Here is a 19361-nt window from a genome sequence, read left to right as displayed (position 1 = left end):
TGTGTGCCTAATTTGTGGTGTTGTTGAAGAAAAGCAATAAAAACATCAGAAGCATCCACCTTCTTACCGGACATCCTGTAGTGGGTCAGAGCCGAAGTCAGAATCAGCATTAAATTAGCTTTAAGTAGATAGGCTCAAAAGCTAACTGCTCAGAAGAGCTCCAGCTAGCTGTTTTTTCAATTATACTTATGCCATTTACTTTATGTTCGTATTCTTATCTTGTATTATTTCTTATTGTTGTTGCATTGTCGAGAAGGAACCTGCAAGTAAGCATTTCGTTGGACGGTGTATATAATTTGTATCCCGTACATACTGTATGACTAATAAATCTTGAAACACACACAAACACAGGGGGTGAAGTTGCCTCCTTTTACCAAGCACAGGGGTGTGAAGCTGCCTCCTCATCCGAAACACACGGGGGTGAAACTCCCTCCTGTTTCTAAAACACAGGGGGTTTGGGAAGAGTGGCCTCCTCTTTCCAGTGTGGGTCCGTCCTCCAGATAATAAGAAATCTCCATCTGCCTTAGATGAAAATATGACGTGTTCTTGTTGTGAGTGATTCACCCTGCAACAATATCTTCTCTATGTTATCTGGGCTCAGCAACCCTTCTATGTGTAATCTGAAATGCTCGGTACTGTAATCCAGGACCAGGGGCTGTGTGTGAAGAGCAGCACAGGGAAGAGAGTTCTCTTGGCCCTGCCAAACATGCCCACATACGGTGTCATGAGTCATGCCGTTCTTCTTCCCTCCTCAAGCAACCCAAGGGATATGGCCAAGTTTCAGCTGACGGGTAGGGCAGATAAGGCACCCGCCGGTGATGCGTCAGTCCCAGTGTGGTGTAAACTGCTAGGCAGCGTTGGTGTGTGTGCATCATCCAGGTGACACCAAGACTCTTTGAGCTGTCTGACAGGAGAGAGTACTACTCTCAGGCATCAGTAGAGCTTCCGTGAGCTTCAGTTTTAATGTAGGCTTCACTGGAAAACATAAAGAAACATGAGCCAACAACATCCAAGCTGTCAGTAACCTCTCCTGACATAGCCATAGCAAATGATTTTGCTTCGTTTATGGCCTTTAGATGAATTGATGAGACAGGATACTATGATTGAAAAAATGCTACACAAGCCATGATTAGATAGAACAAAGCCCTTGATCTGAGCCCGTCAAACATTTAATAGAAAATCTCCAAACAAACACTATTTGTATGCACTCCCACATTGAATGCAGGTGTATTTATGCAATCTAAGTCAACAGGAGTTTACTGCCATGCTACAGCGGAATGCTACAGAGTAATGCTCAATTATGAGTGCTCTGCTGAATGCTGCTAACTATGTTGCCTGGGCCCCAGAAGTGGAAGAACACACATGGGTCTCCCCTCACCCGGGAATTGTCTCTACCGTCAGGACCAAAAAGCACTCTTCCAGCAGATCTCCACATCCCCACTCCCCTTTCTTCCTCTCCGGGTCTCCCCTGGGCCACCCCACACTATTATTATGCACTCATCATGTCTTTCCCAGAGACCAAGCTAAAAAAATAAATACAAAAAATACAAAGATTTTTTTGGGGTGTGAAAACTGCTTCAGCTGCAAAGTTTGGATTATCAAATCAAATCACAGTTATGAAGTATGTATTATGATTGTGATGTATTTGTGAATATAAAAGGGCAGGGAGAAGTTATTTGCATAAGGACAAGGGTCTCGGAGGGTTCTCACACCTCACTGATTGAACCACTACATTTTTTAGAGTGCCCATTTTACATATTTTACCAAAACCAAATTGCAAATGTTTTGTTGAGTTACATCCCTCAGGACTCTCTCCCATTACCTCCAACTGCAGGCAGACAGAATAACTTTAAAACCAATGTTAATTTATCCTCTTCAAAAAAATTTGACTTGTTTCAGGAAATTAGGCATATGCCGCGCGTCACTACTTCAGAGGAGAGGCATTTGAAAGTACACAGCATTTTAGGGGGCTGAAATGCCTTCTGTAACGTGAACTTCCATGTGCCTTAATAACAAATGTGGATGCCATCTGTAAATACGAATCAAATTGTTGAATTACAAGCCTAGTTGGTTTAGCCACAGAAAAAGACCGGAACCTTCCCGCTAGCTATGATTGGCAGAGATAATGGATGGGCTGGACATGCTGAGAGAAGAGTTCGGATTGGTTTGCTGTGAAACACGCTTCTGTCTATAACATGAGCTGGTCAGTATGTATAGGTAATCCTTTCTAAAGGGGCTTTTTTGAAAGATACAGTGCCTTGCGAAAGTATTCGGCCCCCTTGAACTTTGCGACCTTTTGCCACATTTCAGGCTTCAAACATAAAGATATAAAACTGTATTTTTTTGTGAAGAATCAACAACAAGTGGAACGACATTTATTGGATATTTCAAACTTTTTTAACAAATCAAAAACTGAAAAATTGGGCGTGCAAAATTATTCAGCCCCTTTACTTTCAGTGCAGCAAACTCTCTCCAGAAGTTCAGTGAGGATCTCTGAATGATCCAATGTTGACCTAAATGACTAATGATGATAAATACAATCCACCTGTGTGTAATCAAGTCTCCGTATAAATGCACCTGCACTGTGGTAGTCTCAGAGGTCCGTTAAAAGCGCAGAGAGCATCATGAAGAACAAGGAACACACCAGGCAGGTCCGAGATACTGTTGTGAAGAAGTTTAAAGCCGGATTTGGATACAAAAAGATTTCCCAAGCTTTAAACATCCCAAGGAGCACTGTGCAAGCGATAATATTGAAATGGAAGGAGTATCAGACCACTGCAAATCTACCAAGACCTGGCCGTCCCTCTAAACTTTCAGCTCATACAAGGAGAAGACTGATCAGAGATGCAGCCAAGAGGCCCATGATCACTCTGGATGAACTGCAGAGATCTACAGCTGAGGTGGGAGACTCTGTCCATAGGACAACAATCAGTCGTATATTGCACAAATCTGGCCTTTATGGAAGAGTGGCAAGAAGAAAGCCATTTCTTAAAGATATCCATAAAAAGTGTCGTTTAAAGTTTGCCACAAGCCACCTGGGAGACACACCAAACATGTGGAAGAAGGTGCTCTGGTCAGATGAAACCAAAATTGAACTTTTTGGCAACAATGCAAAACGTTATGTTTGGCGTAAAAGCAACACAGCTGAACACACCATCCCCACTGTCAAACATGGTGGTGGCAGCATCATGGTTTGGGCCTGCTTTTCTTCAGCAGGGACAGGGAAGATGGTTAAAATTGATGGGAAGATGGATGGAGCCAAATACAGGACCATTCTGGAAGAAAACCTGATGGAGTCTGCAAAAGACCTGAGACTGGGACGGAGATTTGTCTTCCAACAAGACAATGATCCAAAACATAAAGCAAAATCTACAATGGAATGGTTCAAAAATAAACATATCCAGGTGTTAGAATGGCCAAGTCAAAGTCCAGACCTGAATCCAATCGAGAATCTGTGGAAAGAACTGAAAACTGCTGTTCACAAATGCTCTCCATCCAACCTCACTGAGCTCGAGCTGTTTTGCAAGGAGGAATGGGAAAAAAATTCAGTCTCTCGATGTGCAAAACTGATAGAGACATACCCCAAGCGACTTACAGCTGTAATCGCAGCAAAAGGTGGCGCTACAAAGTATTAACTTAAGGGGGCTGAATAATTTTGCACGCCCAATTTTTCAGTTTTTGATTTGTTAAAAAAGTTTGAAATATCCAATAAATGTCGTTCCACTTCATGATTGTGTCCCACTTGTTGTTGATTCTTCACAAAAAAAACAGTTTTATATCTTTATGTTTGAAGCCTGAAATGTGGCAAAAGGTCGCAAAGTTCAAGGGGGCCGAATACTTTCGCAAGGCACTGTATCACGTAGTAGAACTGCACAATGTTGCTCTCCACCGCCAGGTATGATAGCTAATGAGATGGAGAAAAATCTGGTGTTTGATTGCATGTATGCAGAGGGAGTCAAAAAGAGAACACACAGAAGGCAATTGTATGTAATACCCGTCTCCCGATTACATCTTCAAATTAAGGGCAACCATGGCATCTGTGACAGAGAAGGAGAAGCATTCATCCATGTATACAGGTAAGAGTCTAGCTACCTACATTTTGTCAGAAAGTCATTTTCATTGCAAGTTAAAGCGTACTGTTAGCTAGCTAGCTAACGTAAAATGACTGGCTCGCTAGCTAACGTTATGTGTATGATGTGTGTAGTAATTTTATTTGTATCTCAGAGCCATTTGCATTGCTAGTTATAGCCTAAAGTTAGCTAATTTGCTAACATTGAATCTGGTTGGTTAGCTACCTGCAGATTCATGCAGGGTAGTAACGTTATGAGTTTGGGTTATGGTTCATTGTTTAGCTAGCTAGCTACATGTCTAAATAAAAGTCTCCACTTTGCAAGTAACCATTTCACTGTACCATTTACACCGTCTGTATCATGTGCATGTGACAAATAAACTGTTCTTCACATCACCGTCTCTGGTAAACACACACTACATCAACTAAAATATAAATGTATTTGTCACATGCACAGGATACAGAAGGTGTAAATTCTACAGTGAAATGGTTTCTTGCATAGTTGCAATATCAAAAACAGTCCAGATAAAAATATTTTATAATTATTAGATGCCACTTACCCGACGCACTAAATTGATGGGTGATGTGAAGGAAATGCTGTAATCACCCCCCAGCCACATCTAGCTAAGTGGATGGGTCACTATTGTCTAGACATGTACACTTTGTCATAGCTGTAGTATGAATCTGCAGGTAGCTAAAGACCTAACCAACTAGGTTCAATATTAGCTAACTAACATTAGGCTTTATCTAGCAATGCAAATGGATTTCTGATTCAAATAATATTACTACACAGATCATAACGTACACGCAATGTTAGCTGGCCAGCAAGGTAATGTTTGCTAGCTAGCGAACAGTACGCTTTAACTTGCAATGAAAACGATTGTCTGACAAAATTTAAAACGTATAATATCTGAAAATGTATCTAGACTCTTACCTGTATACATGGATGAACACTTCATGGCAGACTGGAACCATTTAACTCCTGTGCAGAAAGTAGCCCATCACTTTTTCCAACTGATCTGTTGATAGCGCCTGCTAAATTCAGGGCATCAACGTTGTTGAGAAAAGTAGCAAAACTTTTGTAGTTCTTGATGGCTAACGATATATTTTTCAAAAACGGTGCAGTAGGACGGACTATCAACACATACTGAGCAGCTCACGTTATAGACAGAAGCATGCTACAAGGCAGACCAATCCAAACTCATCTCCCGGCATCATGGCTAGCTGGAAGGTCCCTCCCTGTCTTTTTCCGTGGCTAAACAAACTAGACTCGTAATTCAACAATTTTATTTGTATTTGTGGATGGAATACAAGTTTGTTATTAAAGCACATGAAAGTTCACCTTCCAGAATACTTTTTTGCCCAAAAACTGTTCAAAAAATGTTCAAAAAAAATGTTCAAATGCCTCTCGTGTGAAGTAGGTACATGCAACATACTCCTAGTTTCCTGAAAAGAGTCACATACTGTATGTGTATAAACATGTTAAATCTACATGTGGGGGTGTGGGCATCACCTCTCAAAATGATTCTAACGGTGTTCTATACCACTGATGAGAATGTGACATGGTGGCTGTTGCATCACATGTATAGTTACTTCACCCATTAGAAAGGAGGCTGAATGATCCTCTAAAGGAATAGGTTTTGAGGTTTTTCATGTCGAAGGTTACCCTTCAGTTAGGTTTAAATGTACTGCCAGCACCGGTCTAGCCTTTTCATCACATTCTAACAAAATACTACCAAGTTCGCTTAGGCTTCCGGACCACTGCACCTTCTAGTTCTTCCTGAAAAGTACATACACTCTGTGACTACATCATTTTTTTCCATCAGACTGAAATGCTTTCCCCCATTTTCATTAGACATGAATGGGCTCTGAGGGATTTCTGGTTCACACGCTGGGATAGAGCATGTGGATGTAATAATGTAGTTCCCCTGATCAAGCCCAGGAAAAAACAAACAGTGTTACTTTCCATGTCTGTGTCTGCTTGTCAATCACTTTCATCAAGATCGGTTTGAGATGTATCAAATATGTGTTTCTATTGGGAGGTCATTTGGAATTCAAGCAATAACATGATTGGTTTATTGGTTCTGTATGTTTCCAGTCATTGGGGAACATGTGCAGGTTTTGATCCGTTAAGTGTTTTCAGATAAACATAAATCACACACATCATCAAACTGCTTCTATCGCTCCAATGAATAGGAAGTAACACAAGGTGTCTATACAATATGGCTTCAAACCATTCGCTTGGGGACACCAAACAAAGCTCTACTGGTTCTGATGCACATATGGTTTTACAGATGCATCCAAATATAGCTGGCATGTATATTTCTATACTTAAAGCAAATTGTGCATACTTTTCTTTCACAGTACAGAGTCAACCAATACTCAATTACATAAACTAACATTATCATGGCAGCGGACAAGTACTGTAATTCATGCTATGCTCTATCCAGTTTATCTTGAATGGCCTATGTATTGTCATTAGATGTGAGTTAAGAGTAAGGTTAGTGAGCTGGACAGGCTGGTACTACTGCTGATAGGACTAAAGACAGAGTTTTATTTAGTTACATCTGAAAACACGAATAAGTGCTCAATTGTAACAAAACCACATTCAGTAATTATATTGTTTATTCATAATGGCATTATTTCAAATTCAAGAACCACACATTAGTCAACAGTTGTTCATATTTACACGCAGAGATTGGCTGCAATATATTTATAAATGTGTATACATATATATAATTTCTTTATAAGATTGTATTTGTTTTTTATAGAAAATATCTTTCATCACACAAATTGTTCACTGTCAACATGTTGCCATGACGCTTTTCTTCAACTCTTATGAATTTAGCCAGTGAGGTGGTTTGTCTAGAAGTCATCCACTCCACCCAGTTCGTAAGGGAAAACAGAGAAAATGTAACAAGGTACCACTCATATTGGATTTTAAACGATTCATTCTTAAATAAGAAAGTTACAAAAACAATTAAAGTTCACAAGAAGACAAAAAAACACTATTCATATTTCTACAGGTAGGAATGTGAGGTGAAAACACTACACTTTGAATACTGATATTAAGCTTTGATTCCAAACTATCCACATGCCTGCAGCTGTCTATACAGAGGCTGAGTATGTTTCGACGTAACATACATGTGTCTGTTAAAGGGTGCACTGTTAGAAAACAAAGTGCTATCCAGAGCCTTACAGAGTTTTTCGGCTGTCTCCATAGGAGAACCCTTTGAAGAATCCTTTATGGTTGCAGGTAGATCCTTTTTGGTTCCAGGTAGAAACCTTTTGGGTTCCATGTAGAACCTTTAGGGGTTCTACCTGGAACCCAAAAGGGTTATCCAATGGGGACAATCATAGAACCCATTTGGAACCCTTTTTCCTAAGAGTGTGTGTGTGGTGGAGGCAGGTAAAGAACAAAAGGTAGGAATCTCACAGACAGTAAAATGATAAAGGCATGGATAGTGGTTCTACAGGGTTTCAAATAAAGCTTTTCCATCAAACAATAAAGTGGAAAACCTGAACATCTATGTAGGCCTATGTAATGGAGTGAGAACACTGTGCATTTACCCTCATCTCTCTTTATGCATGGATGCATGACTAAATTGTGCTATACCATATACCATAACTTCATACAGAATGTAACAAAATAGGAAACTATATAATGATTTAGCAGATTGATAGACTGATGGACAGAAGCTGAATTCTAGATTAATGGATGAATAACAGGAAAATGATCAGAAGCCTACAGAGAAGACAAATAAACATGGACACATCATAGATTACTCCCAACAGCAGTGGCAATAAACATGTGAATTCATAGATTCTGAACTATATACAATATTTATTGACATTTTTTTTCTCCACAGGTTTTCTTGTATTAAAAACACATTATTCATAGCTTCATAGATTTCAGTATAGATCGTGTTCTGGAGGTGCTCTTTGTGAAGAAGAGGGAGGGGTTGCTGCTCTCTGATGTGACACTAGAGGGACTGCCCAGGGCAGGGCAGGATGCTAAGGCTTCATCTGTGAGTGTGTGCCAACATACACTGTCACCAAGATGGTTCATTCAGAGGAATCTTTTTATAGGACTATAGAAATATAAAAATATATGAAAGAAAAACTGCTGTGAGGTACAAACACATTTTTCAAAGTGAAGCCATTTTATGAAGCCAATATTTTGCCAGTTACAGATGTGCTTTTAAAACATCCCACTGGCTGACATACGTACACGCTCTCACACGCAAACACACACATACATATAATACACTGCAAATATAGAAATCAACAAACAGTTGTATTGTAGCATCACTGGGCAGATGAATACGTCTCTGTAACATTTCAGTAGCGAACTGGTTAGTTGTGCGAACCTGAGATGGGTGACTTAACGCTAGCTATTAGAGTCCCATTAAGCTCCTTTATATTTGACCTGTGTGTGTGTGTATGTGTGCATGCAGGTTTATGTGTGTGTGGGTGTGTGTGTGCATGCAGGTTTATGTGTGTGTGTGTGCATGCAGGTTTATGTGTGTGTGTGCATGCAGGTTTATGTGTGTGTGCGTATGTGTGTGCGGGTGTGTGTGTGCATGCAGGTTTATGTGTGTGTGTGTGTGTGAATGCAGGTTTATGTGTGTGTGCATGCAGGTTTATGTGTGTGTGTGTGCATGCAGGTTTATGTGTGTGTGTGTGCGTGCACATGTATGTGTATCTTTCCAATCAGTGGAACTAGAAATGCTTATACTCCTGCTTACATGTCTCAGCTACCTCAGGCATGTGCTGCAAAATTACATCAACTACATTCTTGCCTTTGATAATACTTGACAATTTGGCAAAAACTGAAGACATTCTGAGTTGAGTCATTAAAACACAATGAAAACAAATGTTTGTTTTACTAAGTGATCGAGTGGTACTCTTCAAAATATTTACATTATCGTTGTCATATCAGCTGAAACCATGACATTGCTTTGCATTCGCCTTACAGTAAAGTACAAATAAGTAAGTTGAAAATTGATTTCAGTCTTCTATTTACAGGAATATCAGGCTCCAATTGAGGTTTACTAACAATACATTATATGTACACCTAGAAACAGGTTTTTGAACACAGCCCTACCCCAACCCTGTGAAAAATCGTACAACACCAATATCAAGACATTTCTGTAGATCAATGTATGTATTAATCATATTCAAGCTTCTACAAATGTACATGTAGATAGAGTGAGTGAACATTAAACAAAATGTAATATAGGGCCATATGAGTATATGTAAATAAATTACACAAACACAATATTGTAATGATACATTAAACATGAGTGAAAAGTAAAAAATAGCCCATATAAACAAATCATTATATAGATATAGATTAGGTTAAATAGCCATATTTAGTATGCATGGTTAATAAGGGTGTATTCAATCAAACCTTTACCGCAGAAAACCACATGGGTGGTAAAATCACTTAGGTCATGTCTTACTATCCTTAATTTTTCTGCCAGAAAATGTATGTTAAAAAAATGTATCATGTTTTTCTGCTGTGCGGGTTTGACTGAATTCCAGCCGTAGTCTCATGTTAATCCTGTATCACTCATCAACTTTATAATCATTCTCTTGATAATGAGTAGCTGCATTTCTATCACCACTTCAAACCATAATAGAATGTTAACACTGCAAAGACACACACAGAAAAAAAATCCTAAACAAACCCTTTACTTTCAACCATTACTTGTTCATCCTTATACTGTACATTTAAATGATGTTCATCACGTCACAACAAGAGTGCGATGGCTACCTTTGTTTGGATTGTGTAAAAGTAAGCGTCAGAAGACTTAATCAAAAGCCCAAAAAAGAGAAGGAAGTGGACTTTTGTCCATTGATATTATTGAGAAAAGAACATGCAGATGTAAAGAAGTGAGAAGAAAAAATGCAATACGAATTGTTTTGGGGTGAATACCACGTATGTTGAAAACATGCAATTGCACTTGAGGTGATGTCACAACATCTGCATGTAACGATAATTCATATGTTCATGGGGTTGTTTTCTATATTTAATTGTTACCGATCATCTAAGGGAGTCACCAAACACTAAAATGATCAGAAATCACTAATAAATAATTTATAATATTTGTGCAGTTATCGCTGTGTGTGTTTCCATACATTTTCAAGAAACATAGGAGATAAATTGTAATGTTCTAGTCTCTCTCTTCTAACTATATCTCTGTTTTGAGGGAGCAGTCTCAAGAGCACCAATAAGTGTTGCACCACCTACTATACAGACACTATGGCTTTTGGATCTTTTTGTATGCAAAATGTTGTTTTACAAAGTCAGTGGTCAAACATGGTACACGCAACAGTTGTACGATGTACTACTGTGTGTTTCGGTTTCCAAAATGTTTATGACGTTTCTTAATTTCCATTGAATGCTGACTCTACTATTGGCAGTGTTGCCATAAGGTGATCGATCCTTCATGGAGTATTACTAATAAGGTAAACAACCAGACAGGATAGGAGTATTATTACAGTATACGTATAGTAATCAGTTGGCAGGAAATGAGTATTATTACAGTATACTTATAGTAATCATTTGGCAGGAAAGTAGAGTAATGGAATGCATTGACAGGAAATTAGTATTATTACAGTATACTTATAGTAATCATTTGGCAGGAAAGTAGAGAAATGGAATGCATTGACAGGAAATGAGTATTATTACAGTATACTTATAGTAATCATTTGGCAGGAAATGAGTATTATTACAGTATACTTATAGTAATCATTTGGCAGGAAAGTAGAGTAATGGAATGCATTGACAGGAAAGGAGTATTATTACAGTATACTTGTAGTAATAATTTGGCAGGAAAGAAGTATTATTACAGTATACTTATAGTAATCATTTGGCAGGAAATTAGTATTATTACAGTATACTTATAGTAATCATTTGGCAGGAAATTAGTATTATTATAGTATAAGTGTAGTAATCATTTGGCAGGAAAGGAGTATTATTACAGTATACTTATAGTAATCATTTGGCAGGAAAGTAGAGTAAAAATGCATTATCAGGAAATGAGTATTATTACAGTATATGTATAGTAATCATTTGGCAGGAAAGTAGAGTAATGGAATGCATTGACAGGAAATTAGTATTATTACAGTATACTTATAGTAATCATTTGGCAGGAAAGTAGAGTAATCGAATGCATTGACAGGAAAGGAGTATTATTACAGTATACTTGTAGTAATCATTTGGCAGGAAAGGAGTATTATTACAATATACTTATAGTAATCATTTGGCAGGAAAGTAGAGAAACTTAATGAACTGATTATCAGAAATAAACATACTATCTTAAGACGACAGTCCATTTTCAATTGAGATTTGGAGCAGCGTTGTGCTTTCGTGCATTGTGGTTTCTCTTGCTTGCCAGCTTGCAGAGCAGCCTTTTCTCTCTATCATACTCTTTGTTTTGTATAGTTACTATCAACACCTGGATATTTGATAAAAAATGGCAGTAATGACAGTGTATAATTTAAGTACGTGGAGCTGCTCAAAACCTTTGTTTTCAAACCCTTGCAACTTCCTGAAGATAATTATATCATGGACTAATTCTGGATGGATCCTCGCTGGAACTGTGATAGATATCATTACTTTTGAAATAATCATATACAAGAGATATTTACACATCATGGTGATAGGAAAGATTGTCTTTTGATGCATCATGAAATGCCTATCATAGAATCCTTAACTGCTGGCTCAATTCATTAGGAATAGGAATTACAAGATGCCATCTGATGTTTCTTAACAAACTAGAGCCAATGTTTGTTTCTGTATATCCATGTGAAGAACAATTATGAGCAAATACATCATATTATCCTGTAATCTTCCGGATATGTGAACAAAGGACCGAAATGGACAAAGGACAATTTTTCAGAGACACGTTTGTGTATTTTTCTTCAATTGATCTTCTACATGATCTATCACTGTATCACTGACTCTTAAACTGATTGAAGACTAATGCAACATTCTTTTTCTCCATTTCTTTCTCAGTTTCTTCTCATTTTTTGCAATATATTCAACTTCTACATTTCAAGTTAATATTCTGTACCTTTTCTGAATGAATACTTTAAGAAAACAATATCAAATCATGAATCAAAGGCTTTGTGATGCATTTATCTGTTAGCTATGCTACAGCATTCAATGTCAACGGCCGATAAACTTTACTTTCTAGTTTCTTCTGTCAAGGTTAGGAATGATGTTTGTTTCTGTCGTCTAAAATAGTATCTACTACACTATCAAACACTTTCATAGAATTGAAATAATGCTTCAAAATTAATAATATGATTTATCAACTATATCAAGGTAGAAAAGGTTGGTTAATCGTAAAACCCTTTTACTATGACTTAATATATTAATACTATGAAAACGTGAAACTTCACAATATAAAGACAAAATAAATTCTAGGATAAATAACATTACATCTTTGAAGTAATGAGTCTTAGAAAAGATTGACCTGAACATGCTTGTAACTGTTTTAAGGAGTGTCTTTGTGGTCTGAGATATTTAAAAATCAATATATCATTAATATTTCTAACTATGTTTTGGCAACAAATTAGATAGAGAGATATATATAAAGATTTTAAAATGTAAAAACATACAAATATATGCAAACAAACGTTTAAAAATGATAAAATACTAAATTCACTAAATATTGTACTTGTAAAATTATAAACAAAAACTCTGGTACAGGCACCATACAGTATATGTTCTGAATTTCTCTCTCTCTCCTCTAAGGTTTTCATGTGTTAGCCAGCAATTAAGGTGTTCCAAGGTAAAATGGAGTCAGTCCTGATTTTGTTTTAGTAATTCAGTCTTGTGTTGCAAGAACAAACAGCAAAATGATAACTATTCAGAGAAAAACGAGCTTTGTTGTTTGTTTAGTTCTGCCCTTGCTGAAGTCCATTTAGTTGACGTAGTAGAGCCAATAGATTATGTTGAACAAACAAAAGACAGTGGGGAAGATCATTCTCGACCACTTGTCGATAGAGTTTACATCAGTCAAATCGGGAATGTTGATCTTCAGCTGTGAAGCATGCCTCCGTAGCCGGTTCTTCTTCTGAGGCAGAAGAAGGGTGTTGCGTCCAAAGTTGTGCCTTCCCTGCAGCCCTGCTTTGCGGTACTGCAGGGTGGAGCTGTCATAAGTCAACATGGTGCTCCTGGGGTCACTGAGACCAAGGGTCAGCTCCGATGCTCCCATCTCATTCTTAATTTCTATAGTGCCCAGTAGAATATTTTCATGTGGGTCCATCTACAAGGTGAGAAGTTAAATGTATTATTAGTTATGCTACATGTAATGGATGGACAACTTAACGCTTAATGTCTCCACTATCCATACCAAGACATCACTCTTAAAGATATTATTCTGTACTTTTGTATACTTTTTTAGCCAGTAGTTCTGAAAGGTGCACAATGTCATAGCTCTCTCTCTCTCTCTCTCTCTCTCTCTCTCTCTCTCTCTCTCGTGCCTTTTACTAGCTTTCACTCATATGGCAAGGAGATGAAGCTCATTGGTTGAACTCGAATTGCTAGGGGGCTGGCCCACGTGGGGGAAACTGTAGGGAAAATGGTGCAAAAAACAGTCGTTTTCAAACTAGGGATTTCGTGGCTAATTAAGGTAAGACAGTAATTCTGTTCATAGATTATACATGTATGAACTACTCATTGACACATCTAGCCCAAAGCGGGCGATTAAAAAAATACTTAGTATCCGCCAAAGTTGTCTTTCTGTAAGAGCCCCTGAACTCAATTCATGTTAAATCTGGGATGACTTACTGTATTCATATGGAAGAAAACTGACAGGGAAAACAACATATCATATTTATATTGTAGTGTTAACACAGTTTATAATTCAAGTACTAATTGTCTTTTAACAGAAATATTTTCATAATGCAAACAGCAAACAAAACTTGAAAAAACAGATAAACCCATGTTTATGTGGGTAAAAGGGAGCTGTGAGTCCCTAGAATGTGAAAGGCATACTATACTTACTGCTTTGCAGTGAGTTATACTCACTGACAATGTTGAGTTGAATGAACAAAATAGCAGGCACAATTGTTAAATCTAGAATTGGATGACTACAAAAACGGATATAACACAAAGTGTAAACAAAGATGGCGATAACAGATGATAACAACACCAGTGTTGGTCTAAACGATAATGTATGGTAGAGAGGGGAGGATAGAGAGGGTAAGGTGACTTTTTAATCATTCTCAGTGTGAACACAGAACCAACAATATGGTGACCTTACAGATGTAGGATCTTAATTTGTGCCAGTTTGCTACAGTAGAAAAATAATCCTGCAGCAACAGGAAATGTGAATTATTATGTGAATTATAATTTACGTTCATGTTTGTAGGGGTTGATACATTTTTCAAATGGAAAATAACATGTGAAATTTCAAAGTGAAAATTACAATTTCAGGAGCCTTTTTAAACCTCAAACACACTACAAGTTTTACATTTCCTGGAAAATTCTCCTGCAACAGGGTGATCAAACTAAGATTCTACATCTGTAATACAACCTAATCATCCATATCATAATATTCCTGAAATGAATAACACACTAACCAGGTTTCCATCCAATGTTTTTATGCGAGTAAAGTACGTAAGATAAAAAATGTAATGACAGGCCTGATGGAAAGAGGACATTTACACTTACAAAACAAAACAAAATAGGTAAGGTGGGATCTTTTTGTTTCTGTAAAATGTATTATGTGAGAAATGTCAGTGGAAATGTTTTTATGCACAAATATTGATAAAATAACCAACATATGGAAGAAAACTCACGGGGAAAGCAGTTTATTATGCTACATATATATGAACTTCACAGGCTAGGTAAAAGTGCAAGGTGATGAACTTGATGCTCCTTTCCAATAAATATTGAGCGTCTTATTCTGGTGACATGATCATCGATGCTTGGCTGCCGTTTGACAAATAAACATAATATCATTCTTTTGTCCATAATATCTCATGAAGTGTGGGCTATACACGCACTCTATCTGTGAGCTGTTGGCAAGAGCACACATGCAAATACCAGAGTCGCTATATATACAGTATATACAGTGGGGAGAACAAGTATTTGATACACTGCCGATTTTGCAGGTTTTCTTACTTACAAAGCATGTAGAGGTCTGTAATTTTTTATCATAGGTACACTTCAACTGTGAGAGACGGAATCTAAAACAAAAATCCACAAAATCACATGGTATGATTTTTAAGTAATTCATTTGCATTTTATTGCATGACATAAGTATTTGATCACCTACCAACCAGTAAGAATTCCGGCTCTCACAGACCTGTTAGTTTTTCTTTAAGAAGCCCTCCTGTTCTCGTTACCTGTATAAAAGACACCTGTCCACACACTCAATCAAACAGACTCCAACCTCTCCACAATGGCCAAGACCAGAAAGCTGTGTAAGGACATCAGGGATAAAATTGTAGACCTGCACAAGGCTGGGGTGGGTTACAGGACAATAGGCAAACAGCTTGGTGAAAAGGCAACAACTGTTGGCGCAATTATTAGAAAATGGAAGAAGTTCAAGATGACGGTCAATCACCCTCGGCCTGGGGCTCCATGCAAGATCTCACCTCGTGGGGCATCAATGATCATGAGGAAGATGAGGGATCAGCCCAGGACTATACGGCAGGACCTGGTCAATGACCTGAAGAGAGCTGGGACCACAGTCTCAAAGAAAACCATTAGTAACACACTACGCCAGCGCATGTCCAGGCCCGTCTGAAGTTTGCCAATGACCATCTGGATGATCCAGAGGAGGAATGGGAGAAGGTCATGTGGTCTGATGAGACAAAAATAGAGCTTTTTGGTCTAAACTCCACTCGCCGTGTTTGGAGGAAGAAGAAGGATGAGTACAACCCCAAGAACACCACCCCAATTGTGAAGCATGGAGGTGGAAGCATCATTCTTTGGGGATGCTTTTCTGCAAAGGGGACAGGACGACTGCACCGTATTGAGGGGAGTATGGATGGGGCCATGTATCGCGAGATCTTGGCCAACAACCTCCTTCCCTCAGTAAGAGCATTGAAGATGGGTCGTGGCTAGGTCTTCCAGCATGACAACGATCCGAAACACACAGCCAGGGTAACTAAGGAGTGGCTCCGTAAGAAGCATCTCAAGGTCCTGGAGTGACCTACCCAGTCTCCAGACCTGAACCCAATAGAAAATATTTGGAGGGAGCTGAAAGTCCGTATTGCCCAGCGACAGCCCCGAAAACTGAAGGATCTGGAGAAGGTCTGTATGGAGGAGTGGGCCAAAATAAATAATAATATAACACAAATGTGTTAGTGAGAAAACCATCAGTACAGTTGAAAAACCGATAGAAACCCATTTAACTTGTATCTTCTATTTGGTACATGGGAATTAAACCGCAAAATGTATTTTTAGGTGCAATACATTATCACGCACAGCCTTTTATCTGTAAACAAGTACATTTAATGCAAATACATCTCTGGTGGGAAATTGTTGTTTTTATGCAGATGTGAGAATAATCGCATGAAAATCTGTCACCAATTGGATGGAAACATAGCTCCTGAAACGTATAATGTATTCACCAAAACGGGAAGCTATCCCTCGCTGTTATTTGCTAGATGTTACCATATAGAGCACTGCAGATACGTACATAACATTTACATTTGTTTAGAATGAGCAAACCAGTGTCTAAAAGTGGAGTTCAGGGATAAGGGGAGGACGATGATGATGATAATGATGATGGTGATGGAAACTCTAGGTACAATTTAATAAGTCAAACTATAAAACGGACTCTAAGTGGGTTGTAAATATGTATTGCGTTGTACTGTAAGTTGTCACTCTCAGTTGTTAATCCAGTACCTTATTCTTTTCCTCGCCTAGTCCTATCGCTGCATCGTCCACAAAGATTGGTTCCCACATCGAGTCATGAGCGTCAATATCCCTCTGTTTCATTCTGGCATACAGAGTATCGTCTCTCTGAACTACATTTCCCACCAACCACTGCAAGCATAAAAAATAATTATGCTCACTTGAGTCAGCTGCCGGGAGAGGCAACACAAAATAGACAATGATGTTTTAGGTAACCATGGTCAGAGAGGCAGTTGCTGTAACTATCTTTTTTTACTCTGAGTGTGTCTTTTACTCACAGTTGAATACAACAATAAACTACTATTCATCTCTTTATTTAAATGAAATCCACAACATCCAAATCTCTATCCAAAGCAAGTTTTCTGTTGTATGAGTCAACCTGAAAACAGACCCTGATACACCGTGTGTTCATTGAGTTGACCCAGTTACCATGTAGATTAGAGAAAAGCTTTTGAAATTCTCCATTCCATTTCGGTACATTACAAAACAGGTCAATGTAATAGGAAGAATACACATCACATTATTCTTCACTTCACATCTCTCTAGGCTCTCCCATGGGTTCTAAAGGCTTCCTGGCCTTTCATTCCATTTCATTTGGACAAAAGAACACAGTGACAGATGTGCTCTGTCTGCCTGTGTTTCAGATGGCAAAGCGCCTTATTTGGATTTCTCACAGGACTGATGTAGGCTCATGAAGGCTTGTTCTCCTTGACGGTAAGGCAGAGTAGCATTAATCCAACCCCCCATTTGAAGTGGTGAAACTATTCCCCATCATGATTACCTTGCTTGTCTTCACAATCAGTCCTTTCAATAATTAAATTCACTTTCAAAAAGTGAAGACGAAAAAGAGAAAACATCAAATTCATATAAGCTGAAGAGTCAAGTCATGGCACTACTTTCATCTGAAAATGTTGGCGTTAAAATGAATGTGTGTGTGTGTTCACAGTGAAATAGTGAAGTTAAGAAAAAAGACTGGACAGGAACAACTAGTACAGTGATTCACGATACAGGAAAGACTACACGTGTAATTATTATACCGTTTGTGAATATTTATGATAAGTCATATTTCTATCAAGTATGTAGTAATTTTTTCTAAATGCGCACAAAGATGATTCAATACCTAGAGCAGGGTTCTCCAACCCTGTTCCTGGAGAGCTACCCTCCTGTGGGTTTTCACTCCAACCCTGTTCCTGGAGAGCTACCATCCTGTAGGTTTTCAAACTACAGTTGTAACTAACTTGATTCAGCTTATCAAACAGCTAATTAATGAATCAGGTGTGCTAGATTAGGGTTGGAGCAAAAACCTACATGACGTTAGCTCTTCAGGTATAGGGATGGAGAGACCTGACCTAACTTGTACCATCTATCCAGTGGCTTACTCTTTAAAATACTGGGTATTCTGTACAGGAAAATGCTGTGTAGGTGCATGGTGTCCACTGTACCTTGTTTGGATCCATTCTCATTTTCTCATTGTTGGCGACAGCTTCTTTCTCAGCCGCTCTCTTCTGGCGCTGGGGTCCTCTGCCGAAGAAGATGTAGTTGACCAAGGCGTACTCTAGCAGGGCCAGGAAGACGAATACGAAGCAACCCATAAGATACATGTCAATGGCCTTGACGTAGGGGATCTTGGGAAGGGTCTCCCGCAGGTGAGTGTTGATGGTGGTCATGGTCAGCACAGTGGTGATTCCTGGGAAAATAACCTGCCCATCATCACCATCACAGATCATCACAGGAGACCAACAATCCACCTCATTAGCAGAGGACTCCCACAGAGAGAGAAATTCAACCTTGACCTTAGATCTGAGTAGGCTGCTGTGACTGACAAGAAAGCCCCTGCTGGCTTTCATTACCATTTCTGTTCAATGAGTCGTGACAGTCAAATTGGAGGTCAACTCACTGTTAAAAGGGACTTTGGTGTTATCTACTTTTATGTCGAAGCTTACTAATGTCTTGTTTCAACTCAATTAATATGACACAGATTATTCTTGCTTTTTTTGGCATTGACTCTGCATGCATTCTGTAAATGACATTCTTCATTGTCCACCTCTGATTCTGATATAAACTAAGCATTGCATCCATACACAATTGCAATGCACCTCCCACAGCTGTATTTGTTGTAGAGTTAGTGTCTATAATGCCTGAAAGCAGGACAGGGTCAAACGATTCATAAACAGAGGTCTGATCTGGGTTGACCCTGTCCAGCTGACTCCATGATTAAGCATTACTTCTGGTTTTCATTAAATCCCACACATGCTTCCCTCTTGGATAAATAAATGCAGGCCAGTCTCCAATCAGGGAGAGTACTGCTCTTGTCGAGGGTGCAAGCCAGAGGGAGGGGTGAGAGAGAGGGGATCTTCCTACATCCCACGCACCACAGACCTCATGGTCTAGACTTACGTAATG

The 19361-nt window shown here is 38.7% G+C and overlaps 1 protein-coding gene across 1 annotated transcript in view; it reads right to left on the bottom strand.

Moving 5' to 3' along the window:
* Positions 1-8936: 8936 nt before the first annotated feature.
* Positions 8937-19361, bottom strand: part of LOC110533363 (gamma-aminobutyric acid receptor subunit beta-2) — a 92053-nt gene continuing 81628 nt past the window's right edge. Inside the window, exons 8-10 of the mRNA XM_021617491.3 lie at positions 18401-18645; positions 16950-17090; positions 8937-13353 (exon numbers count right to left, since the gene is read on the bottom strand). Coding sequence (XP_021473166.2) covers positions 13009-13353; positions 16950-17090; positions 18401-18645 — 731 coding nt within the window. The 3' untranslated portion in view covers positions 8937-13008. The remainder of the gene's footprint in view (positions 13354-16949; positions 17091-18400; positions 18646-19361) is intronic.

Source organism: Oncorhynchus mykiss, chromosome 10, assembly GCF_057628025.1.
Source record: "Oncorhynchus mykiss isolate SJ-2025 chromosome 10, ASM5762802v1, whole genome shotgun sequence".
NCBI classification, from domain to species: domain Eukaryota; kingdom Metazoa; phylum Chordata; class Actinopteri; order Salmoniformes; family Salmonidae; genus Oncorhynchus; species Oncorhynchus mykiss.
The sequence above is the reverse complement of the archived record's forward strand: the minus strand, read 5'-3'. Positions and strand labels throughout refer to the sequence as shown.